Genomic DNA, 11,483 nt, shown 5'->3' on the forward strand with positions numbered 1-11,483 from the left:
CCCACACACATGACTCATAGGTCAGAGGAATACATGAAAATATAGCCTCAAAATGGGATAATCCTGAGAAAGGGCAAAAGAGAGAATTCTAAGTTTCACACTTGCTCCCAGTCCTATTTCCATATTCTGTCCAAATATTTTGTAAAGAAAATTTGAGAAATTTAAGCAAGAAACAGTCTGAGCACTGCCGTGCCTTAGTCACTTTGCTGGTCTGCGTTTGGGTACCGTGCTTGGATATACTGAATACCTTGCACGACTGCAACTTTGAAACGGTCTCCAAAATGCTTCTGGCTCCCCAAGATTCTCTAAATTTGGTTTTGTAATTAGGTTATTTTATCTGCTCAGACGAGCACAAGTTATTTGGCGGACAATGACTTCTGACATTAACTTATTGCCACTATTCTTTACAAAACGAACATTTTTTTTATTTTCACAGAACAATTGGCAACTTACGTGCAAGAATTAGTGTGAATAAGCTTCTTTCTTTCTCCTTCAAAACTGTCTTCCTTTCAAAACTTGACTCTTCTCTTGATTTTGCAAGATTTACCTCAGTCACATAAAGGCTACAGAAGGCTTTTTTGCTCTGAAATAGTAACGAATCAGTCCCTGAACACCCCACACCATTTGAGTTTCCCTGCATACTGTGTTTTTAAGTGTCACCTTATCTAAAGGTTCTTTTAAAATAAATCCAAAAGAACATAACCAACAGCTGTATTTAATCATCTGTCTTAAGAATTAGCTCTTAAGATAGAGCTAACCTGAATCTGGTTAAGGAGCTGACCGTTTTTACTTCAGCCTTGTTCAGGTACTCAACTGCTGCCTTGGAAATTTCACTGCTTTACTCCCACAATTTCTGTCTCATTCAATTAAGTTTTCTCCAGCAGCAGAGTTGTTTAATATCTAACCAAAAACTCTAATTAGCAACTATAAGAACTAAAAGCAAGAGCAAAGGTAACCAAGTTTTTTTTTTGCAGATACAAGAGAAAAGCAAATACAGATACAGTTACAGATACTCAGACCAGGTAGAAATGCAGACCATTAGTACTTGCTTTTTTCTTTCTCTTCTGTTCCCCCACCCTTATCTACAAAGATTTCATTTCTTCCCTTAGTCTCAGGGCTGACTCTTGAGTTACAGGGGAGGTAAAGAAACAATACCTGTATTACATATGATATCTTTTTCAGAAGAGACTGACAACTAGCATCTTCTTCCCCTATCCCTTCTGTCTCCATGAAGCCTTCCACCTCAGAGCTCAGCTTCCATTCCTACTCCCAGAATTTAGAGCATTGAAGTCTAAGCCTTGAGAAGAGGAAGTTAAACATAACTGAACTACTGCTGACACCTGTTGTTAGCCCTAAGTACTTTTTCTTGTTAACCAGGCCTAGTGAACACAGTAAAACGTACAAAAAACCACTGTGCAGGCTCTTGGAGGGGGAGGAGGAGGTGTTTCTCACCCATGCTTAGTGTACAGCCTTTTAGAAGGAAGGGGAGAGAAAATTATGTCACATGCTCTTCCTCTCCCCCATCCTCAGACTCATCATATCACGTGTTCTCAGGTTTGTAATGCAGAAGTCCAGGGTGCAGGAAAAGGAGTCAATTCAGGGGCCTGGGAAGATGAGCTGGAAACCACCTTGCTAGATGAGCTAAGTTTTGCTAGCAGCTCTCTGAAATCTTCACCCAATAGAGTGATGGAGTACCTCACCCTGGAAATGGTGTGGGATCACTGAGCCATTTGGTAAAGAAGAAAATTCTGAGGAGAAGCCTATCTACTAAATGAGGTCTCTAGACATGAACAAAGATGCTAAATTATTTACTTATTTAATATGTATGTAACAAAGTGGAAATGAGTATAGATATATAGCTGAACCACCAGGAAATAACATGATGAATGGCAAGGTGTAATACCAGGTAAAGCAAGGCAGACACATCAAGGAAAAAAAAAACAAACAAGCCTTTCCCTCAAATGTTATTTCCATCTTATTATATAGCTATAAATACAAAAATCCACTAGAGATGGAAATAGCAATTTCCCTTGAAAAGCAAATCCCTTGGAAACGCAACAGGTGGCAAACAATTAATTCACAACAAATGCTCAGGTTTGTAACAACCCCTTTTTCTATGCATGAAATAAGATAGGAATATACACTGCAAGTACTAATGACGAGGGCACCAAAAAGCAACCACAAGAAGTTGCTCACACACTGGGCACTTCTCCCAGAGGACATGGCTGCATCCTCATCACACAGTACTCTGCACGGACCTGGCTGCAACTGAGCACTGAGGCTCTTCCCAGAGCCACACGCGACACAGACTGGCAAGCTGTTGTGATGCCCGACTGCTCACCAAAAAGGAAAAAAAAAAAGGGAAGAAAAACCAGCTATACGCTACTGAATGACACGGACACTTATCTTCAAATCCTTTTTCTGCTATAAGCCAGACCTAGCAGTTGACAAAGAAACACACAAAACTACTTTGCAAAAAATCGATCACTCGACACCATATCTGGTAAGAGAGAGGAAAAGAACAGCGCAAACGAAGAGCAGCTTTGCTGTGCGACAGAGAAGAAAGTCAGAGGACACAAAGCTGCCCCTCAAACTCCGAAGGATAAGACGTGTACCGGAGGGTGCGGGGCTCGCAGCAGCACCGCGGCGCCAAAACTAAAGGCTAGCGGGGTGGCGCAGGCAGCCGAGCTCAGGAGAGGAGACGGAGAGGAGCTGCCGGCTCCCACAGGACCCGCAGCCACGTCGCTGCCAACGGTCCCGGCAGCCCAACGGCCGAGCGCGGCCCCGCCCCCCGGCTGGGCGGGCTCGCGGCGGCGCCGCCCCTCCCCCCGGCGGCCGCGCGCGCGCGCCGCAGCGCCTCTTCCTCTGCGGGCCTGAGGAAACGCGCCGCCGCCCGTCTCCAACCGTGTCCTAGCGCCGCCGGGCCCCGGGGAGCCGTCCTCCATCTCCCCCCTCGGAACTGCGGCTAGGTCGGGCCAGGAGCCTCGGAACCTGCGTGGCGCGGCGGCCGGGCCCGAGCGGGGAGATGAACACGGTGCTGTCCCGGGCCAATTCGCTCTTCGCCTTCTCGCTGAGCGTGATGGCGGCGCTCACCTTCGGCTGCTTCATCACCACCGCCTTCAAGGAGCGTAGCGTGCCCGTCAGCATCGCCGTCTCCCGGGTCGTGCTGTGAGTGTGGGGCGGGCGGCGCGGCCGCCGCTCGACTCCCACCCCCGCCCGCGGGGAAGGAGGGGGGAGGCGGAGAGGAGCTGCGCTGGGAGCTCCGGATCCCCCCGGGCTGCCCTCCGGGAGCCCGCTGTGAGGGGGTGGCTGCTCCCCGGGGACGTTGCCGTTGGGGGGCGGCGCGCGAGGGGACGTTGCCGCCGCGGGGAACGGCCGTTGGGGGGCGGCGCGCGAGGGATGGCAGTTGGGGCCCGCTGCCTCAGGGCAGCCCGGCTCGCCCCGCGCCGGGTGGTGCCAAGCGCTTTCTGCCGCCGGCCGCTCTTCTGGCCGGTTCCCCGCCTCCGCTGGCGTTTCGGCGAGGGCCGGGGAGGTCTCCGCTTCCTGCCCCGCTGCCCCCGCGGGGCCAATGAGGGAGCCCCACGACGGCGCTCCGCCGCCTCCGGCAGGGCGGGCCGGCGCCCGCGGCCGTCTAGTCCTCCTGGTTTCTGCTGGTTTTCGCGTTAAACTACTAACTTTCTTACTATGCCAGCGGGGTCTGTTTGTGCACACGCACATGCTTGCGTGAAAACACCACCCGGGTTTTCTTTAACAGGGTAGCGACTCACAGGGGAGTGAAGCGTATGCAACAAAGGATCTCCCTTTTTGACAATTTTGTGGGGAGCAAGCTCCTGAATGAACATATAGTTTATCTCCATAGCGCTATTTTTTCAGTTACTAGTTCACTCAGATTTTTCCGATGGTAATGCGTTTGCCTTGTTTGTGGATTCAGTGACAGTAGACTCACTCGAGTGGACTTATTTTCTGGTGATCTGCACCAGGTATAGAATATGTAATACCGTCTTGAAAGCATTTTGCCCACGTGACAAAAAGTGCTGATGCAGCCTTGTGCCAGCAGAACTTTTTTTTTTTGGCAATTTTTTTTATTTTCAAGTGGAGACTTTGTCATAGAAAACTTCCAGCCAGATAAGTATATATGACATGAAGGGCTGTAGTTTCACAAGTAGCTGAGCAGGTGGTTGCTCCCACCTCTAAAAAAGTGGAGATCTTGCTGCTACTTCTAGCTGCGTGGTCCTTTACCAGATCTGCCCATGGAAATGGGGCTCACTAGATACTTTTTTGAGCTGTTTTAACTCACTAACCCATCAAAATATGTCCATTTTTTTGCTGGGTTTGTTTTCTGCCAGGTTAGTGAGTTAAAGCAGCTCATGGAGCAATCTGATGAGCTTTGGAGCTACCCCAAGGTAAGTGACAGGAGTGGATGGCTGGGAGCTGGGTTGGAAAGGGGAGATTAATACAAATGAAGAGTGGGGACTGCATTCACTTTCTGGATTAGTTTAGCACCTCAAGAAAACACACCCTGTATTTATGCTGTGCTATAAAAGCACATTTTGAGTGTTCTGGCAAATTGAAAAGGCGAGAGGTGTCATACGAATGCGTAACAACCTGCATGAAATTTGTACTGCCAGTGGCTTCAGTGGTGCACAGATCCTAGTGTTAATAAAAGTGGCACACCTTAGCTGCTTTTCTTGAGCTCCTTGGAAGTAATCTGCAGGCCCCAGTTTGAGGCCCTTATGCCCCTAGGTTGACAGTGATTCTGAAATGAAGTCACATGCCTGCTAAGAATTACTACTTACAAATATGTTGATTTTTGCAAAGGGATGGAAATTCATAGCTAGTTTTTAACGAGGAGGTTTTGGTGGTGGTTTTCTTAAATTCTTATCTCTAAAAGTCTTCTTTTCACCAGCTGTTTTATATAGACATATTTTTTTTCTCTTGAGATCACTAAACTTAGTTTTCACGAAATGATATTTTAATGGGCTGATTTTCAAGCTGGAATAAACGTAACTGACAAGTCCATACTTTCTAAAATCTTTCCGTTATGTTAGGAGTTAAAGTTCATAGTTCATTGACAATCTGCTTATGGTATTCCTAATTGTAGACAGAAGGTTTGGTAAATTGATAAACTTTGTGAATACATCTGAAAGTATCTGCTGTCTTTCACTGTTGATTTCCAATTTTTTTCCAATGCAGTCTAATATGGTTATGTCAGATATTTCTCCAAATGGGAATTTATAATGAAATTCTGGATATCAAAACTGTATCATTTAAATAATGTAGAGAGGAAAATGAGCATTTTCCTTATGCTACTACTTGATGACTGTATGTTCCAGAGGGAGATTTTGTAAGTTATGTGAACTACAAACATAAAACCTAGTTTATCAGAATGGTCGGAGTGCCCGTTATGAGACAGCACTAGAGGCCTTTTTTATAGAAAGTCCAGAAATAACTTTTAAAATGTTTGCCAACAAACAACTATGCTGCTGATGTTCCAGTCAGCTTTGTATATTTTGAGGTGGCTAGCACATACTTTACTATAATGAAAAGGAGTGCAATTTAGATACAGATGGATATAGATTTTTGTAAGCAGGGAGAAGTCCAGAAGCTGTTTCTATAACTTCTGTACACTACTGTGGTGTCAAGGTATCTCATTCAGGACTGGGTCTCCAAGCCTTCCAGGAGACAGATACTGTTTTACAACGTGATTACACTGTAACCAAAAACCTTTAAAAGAAGGTACAGAAAACGGATGAGGGGATTATGTAGCAAATTATCATTTATATAAAATATACAAGAGAAATAATGAGAAAAGATAATTTTGTGTTTTGTTTTATCTTAGAAAAAATGTAGAAGATTTCACTGGACCTAGAGAAAGAAGTGATCTGGGATTCGTCACATTTGACATTACTGCAGATATCCTTAATGAAAAAATGGTTTGCAAATCTTTGAAAAAAGAATATCTTGACATATATTTTTTGTTACCTTATAATCTTTAGATATTCAGAACTTGAGGGGGAAAAACAGCAATTTGTCTTGAAAACTAGATTTAAAGCAGTGAAAGATAGTATTTTATAGAGTTAAAGCAGTAATCTAGGACTTGGAATATCTGTTCTGTGGCTGGTAAATGATTTGGGGTGAATCATTTCCTCCTCATTATGCCTGCTTTTAAAATAGGGCTCAGTAATGAAGTGTGGTGTTACTGTTAAGTGAGGTTTGTATTGGTGGTTTGAGCTGTGAATTAATTCTAGGGATTACATAACATGATATTTTGACTATCATACTGAGTCTAATGAACTCTGGTGCAACTTTCAAACTCATCTTGTTGTGAGGGCATGGCTCTCAAAATTCTGTCTTTATCATAGTCATATACAAGTACTTGTCTTGCTTTGAAAATAGAATAGTCATAATCCTTCACTTGCTTAGATATTAAATTATCAGAGTAGTGTGAAATTCATCAAGAAGCATATGGAGGTCTGCAAAATTAGTCAGGTTCTTTCTCATTGCTGCTATCTTTGTGCAAGTTTTCTTTTTGCATTTCTCTTCTTGGCTTCCCTGATAGAAACCTCCCCCCCCTGCACCCCCCCCCCCCCATGGGGGTCAGGGTTGTTTGAGGATTTGTTTGTTTTTATTTTGGATAGATTATTTGACAATAGGAGTGAATCCTTAGGATCTCGAATCTTGAAATAAAAATCCTATATTTTCTGCAGAAACCACTACCAAAGATGAGGCGGCGTGTTTTACCTCAGTTAGGTCATTACACTAAGCCTTGTTTTGCAGCACATTTGAGATTGCTGGGATTTTCCCTCTCTCCCATTTTTTTGTCGCTGCCTTAGACAAGACATTGATTTCATCTGTGCTTCTATTTTCCTGTTGTGGAGAAAATAAATTGTATAAAGCATACCAAACAAAATGTAAATTTTGAATAGATATGAAAGCTGGATAAACAAGTTAATTGGATTTTGCAGGTTTCTGAGGCACAAGAATAAGGGGCTTTATCATCTGGAAGCACGGGGGAGGTGAACTCTTAAGTCGGAGTTTTACTTCTGAAATGCTTATATGTAAGAGGCTAAAATTCTTCTAAGCGGACAACCTTTATACTTTTGGGGGTGGGGGATATGGGAGACCTCTGGAAGAAATGTTCTTTAAAAAGAATTAGTCTGCAATATGTGGACATCAAATATTCTATGTTTTAACAGATGGAGTTTTTAGTAGCAGCAGTATTAAATTTACTTATAAAACTAGCAGTAGTATTAAATTTACTTATAAAACCCTTACTTAATCTTTTGTGCCCAACATAAATAAATCTCGCTGATCCTCAGCGTGTAGAGTTGTAAAATACGACCTTCTCTTTTAAGATAAGAGTTGTAAAATGATATTGGTACATATGTTCTTCTAGTTATAAAGGAGACACGTGGTTAGTCCCAGTGGGAATTAAATAAAATGACAGTTACAAAAAGAAAATTAGGGAAGGAGAAGAGGCAGTTCTCACAAACTCTTATTAACGTTAATTCATGGTGAACTTGAGGAATGATTTCAAAATCCTTTTTGTGTGGGCTTTTTAAACATCATTTGCCATTTTCAGTCAGATGACTAAAAATGTTCAAGTAAAATAGTTCCAGCTGTTCTTGTGGTAACAGTAATCAATTAGTTAACTCTTTACTTATTTCTTTTTTGAGTTAGAGGCTAAAAACATGATTCTGACTTGAGGTAAACAGAACAAGACACAACAGATATTTTGAGGCTGGCCTAGGGAATCTGTTCCATTTCTTTGTTGGGGTAATGGAGAATGGAATAAAAAGGCGTATCTGTGTGTGTCAGGAACTTAAAAAAAAAAAAAAAAGGGGGGGTTTAATAGCTGATCTTCATTGTCAATTAAATGTTATTTTCCTTAGCAGTTGCACATGATGCATTTTATCGGTAAATAAACAACAGACAAGTATTTTAAAGTATCAGATAGCTTTATTACGCTGCAATCTCCAATAGCAGTTGTCAGTTCTTTACTGTTGATAAGAAATTTGAGCAATTTTTTTACGATCTGATAGGCAGATTTTTTTCTTGCAGTATGTAGGTAATTGAATTTGATAATTCATAATGTTGCTTTCAGTGTGATATCCCTGTCATCTGGTAAATTTTTTTTTTTTTTTTCAGTGTGGAAATTACAGGTTCTGTGAGGCTGTAATACTGCTCTCTGCCCATTTTGTAAATATTTATATATTATTTAATGCTATTGGATCAGGGTCCATAGTTAGACACCTCAGTGTTTTTTCAGTAGAAATAATAGCCTGAAGACATTTAATAAATAATTTTGTCTTATGTTTAATGTTTTATAGCAGACTAACTAGCAGTGGATTCTGCTTACTGCCTTATAATGCCAAATACAAATCTCTTAAAATATTGAGGAAATCATATCTCTTTAATGTTATTTTTCTTAACTCACATACATCTGCAGAGTATATTTGACTGGAATGTTAAACAATTGTTTCTATATTTGTCTGCAGAATATTCAACAAAAAACAATGTAAGTATCACAAAGAAAGTCAAAGCTGTTACCAATTTTGTACTGCAGCTATTTTTAACATCCTGTAGTGCTGTTGGGAAGAATTAAGGCACCAGCATTTCCTACCAGTTTGAACTAGTTTCACTGACCGTCACAATTGTTATTTCATCAACAGTTTAACTGGAGGGATAGGAGGTTCAATAACTGATGAAACTTGATATGTGCCCAGCAGAGGGAGAAAAGAGTAACACAAGCTTTGTCGTCCATTTACAATAGCGGACTGTAAATTAGTTGTTTTCGCTTATTTGTCCTTTTTTTTTGTACTTTTCCCTAACTTTCTGCAATTGACTGCAGTTAAGAAATAGGATGTAGTAGCCTTTGGTCCAGTCAGTTGTATCAGATCTTTTGTTCTTAGATCACAGAACACATAATCACAGAAATACTTGCGCGTGAGCCATGACGCTTCTGCGTTATCTTGACTGATTTCTCAAAATTATGACCCTTGTTGCATCTTTTAAATTGGTTGTTACTGATGTTTCACTTGGGATATCTGCGGGCTTTTTTCATTTACCTGGCAGGAGCTATGTGGAACGGTTTATTGAAATTAATTATTCTAATAAACACCATATTGCCATGGCAACATTGAATTCTAGTTTAAACTAGTGTGGTTATATTGGAAGGATGGAGTGAAGATTTGGATTTTTTTTTTTTTAACATGCTGCACAAAACTATCTCTTTGCTTTTTTTTAAATCTTAATTTTGTAAATTCTGGTGGATATTTCTGCTTGTGCTAAAACAAATTTTAGGACTTTTTATTGAGGAGTGGGACTTTGTTATGTTGTTTGATGTTTAATTTATTTTTACACTAGTTCTCACAAATAAGCACATTGCGAAATACTTTATCTAAATGGTAACATAAGTTACTAAACAGGCCTGCAAATATATGTCATCCTTACTAGGTAATTAACTCAAGAGAGCAGTATACAGTTTCAAATATTTAAGAATTTGAGGTATGTCTTTTTGAGGTAGTCATACAAATCCTGGAACTATGCTTACATTTAAAATATAATTTTTTTTCTTTTGCATTAAAGCCAGCAAAAACGTTAAATATCTTGGCAGTGTCATAATAGTACAATTCATCTTTCATTTGAAACAAAGTATAAATATGACTTTTGAAAAAGGAAAAAAAAGTCATACTCTGTAGTCCTTGAAATCTTCTGATCCTTAAAATAGTTTTGTCATGTTTTATTGAACTGTTTTTTTGTTGTTTCTGCTCATTACCTGTGCCACGCTTCGTTGTTTAGTAGTACTAATAACCCCCTCTCCCCAATATTGTTATTATAACAATAAATGTGTTATTTGTTAACTTATTTTTATGGATTTTTGTGCGTGTAGTTCAAATTCAGGTTTTCTAGATGGATAATACCTTGAAATTTCAGTTACTGGATATGCTCTGTTAATTTAGCTTCCTGATTTAATTATAATTGTATTAGGCTCTGAACCAGGTGGTCCTTTGGGACAAGATCATCTTGAGGGGAGATAATCCAAGGCTGTACTTAAAAGACATGAAGTCAAAATATTTTTTCTTTGATGATGGAAATGGTCTCAAGTAAGTAAATTATGATTTTTCTTCATAGCAACTTGATTTACTTACTTTGCATTTTACATACCTGTTGATGTTGCTGTGGTAAGGAAGCTATATTCTTTTGATGCATTATTTCAGTCTGTTGCATCTTTGTAGTTTGGTTATATCCCAAGATCACGTTCTGTTTCTGTAGACTAGAAAGCATCTAATAAGGGCAGTAGGCTGTGGAGCTTCTACTTCTGACATTTTGTCAATCTGTGGGTTTGGTTCTGTGCTGCCAGCCATGGCAGCACTTAACTTCTTTGGAGTTGAATAATAGTAGAAAAAATCTTATCTTGAGAGGAGGGAGTGTTCCATGAAGTAACTTTATGAAAATAGAAAGTTACTTCATCCTTATGTAAAATTAAAAAGCCCATTTTTTTCTGGATCAGTAAAGCTATTTGTATCCTAGATTAGTTAATCTGAGTATTCGTTAGCTGAATTGATTACTTTGAGTATTTGTGCTGATATTCTTTGTTGATTTTGCAGGGGAAACAGGAACGTCACTTTGACTCTCTCCTGGAACGTTGTACCAAATGCTGGCATTCTACCTCTTGTGACAGGGTCCGGACATGTGTCTGTTCCATTCCCAGATACCTATGAAACAACAAAAAGTTATTAAATTATAATATTGAATCCTAAGCAACATATTTTTATACTTGTATATTGTGAATAAATTTTATTGCGGTTTCTTCTCACATCCCATTGCAACCCTCCAATAAAAGGTACTTAATTTCCTCAGGTCTAACAGCATAGGAAAGGAAATGAAAGTTCAATTCTTTTTTAAATAAAACATTGAAGCTGAAACTTAAAGGGAAGGTTAATTGCTGAGTTACGGTTTGGGGTTTTTCTTTTGTTCTGGAAAACTGAGGACTCTCTTTGCTGGCCACCTGGGTATAGGACTACCTTTCTTTTAAATAAACATCTTAAAACCAGAAACTGGCCTGGTTGTTTTTTAAGGTCCTGTAATAGTTATTGGAGTTCTACAGAGATTAGGTACACAATCCAGAGTCCAATATCTACACGTACCTGAAGGAAATGGCTATTCTCTTTTACAGCTTTTGCTAAATGCATGCTTAGCATGTTGCAGTATGGTAGGCTTACTCCTTTCTAGGAATGTCGGCAGCTACTTTGGAAACTGATGGTTTGTTATCTGTCTGCTGGTTTGGAGATCTCATCTGAGTGTATTAACATAACAGGTCTGAAGTTCTACGATATAAAGCACTTTAGTAACTGCTTATAATATAGATGATAATGCAGCTGACTGGTAGAGCAAAAATAAATATTTTTCAGTGTATTAAGCATACATCAGTTAGGAAAGGGGAAGCTTTAAAAATTGCTTTTTAACAAGCTTTAAGTAAA

The 11,483-nt window shown here is 40.2% G+C and overlaps 2 protein-coding genes across 7 annotated transcripts in view; one reads left to right on the forward strand and one right to left on the reverse strand.

Moving 5' to 3' along the window:
- ASB5 (ankyrin repeat and SOCS box containing 5) overlaps nt 1-3,508 on the reverse strand; it is a 40,104-nt gene extending 36,596 nt beyond the window's left edge. The window contains exon 1 of one of the 6 annotated variants that reach the window (XM_068942550.1): nt 3,094-3,508. The gene's annotated coding sequence lies outside the window, so the exon portion shown is untranslated. Of the gene's footprint in view, nt 1-453; nt 1,856-2,615; nt 2,776-3,093 lie in introns of those variants that run through there. The other 5 variants (XM_068942552.1, XM_068942555.1, XM_068942551.1 and 2 more) reach the window with 5 other exon arrangements.
- Nucleotides 2,796-11,060, forward strand: SPCS3 (signal peptidase complex subunit 3). The gene is made up of 5 exons (XM_068942556.1): nt 2,796-3,168; nt 5,840-5,913; nt 8,442-8,518; nt 9,991-10,106; nt 10,611-11,060. The coding sequence occupies exons 1-5, from the start codon at nt 3,026-3,028 to the stop codon at nt 10,741-10,743; spliced, it is 543 nt and encodes a 180-aa protein (XP_068798657.1). The 5' UTR covers nt 2,796-3,025; the 3' UTR covers nt 10,744-11,060.
- The last annotated feature ends 423 nt before the right edge of the window (nt 11,061-11,483 follow it).

The sequence above is a fragment of the Struthio camelus genome, chromosome 4, assembly GCF_040807025.1.
Source record: "Struthio camelus isolate bStrCam1 chromosome 4, bStrCam1.hap1, whole genome shotgun sequence".
Taxonomy (NCBI): Eukaryota; Metazoa; Chordata; class Aves; order Struthioniformes; family Struthionidae; genus Struthio; species Struthio camelus.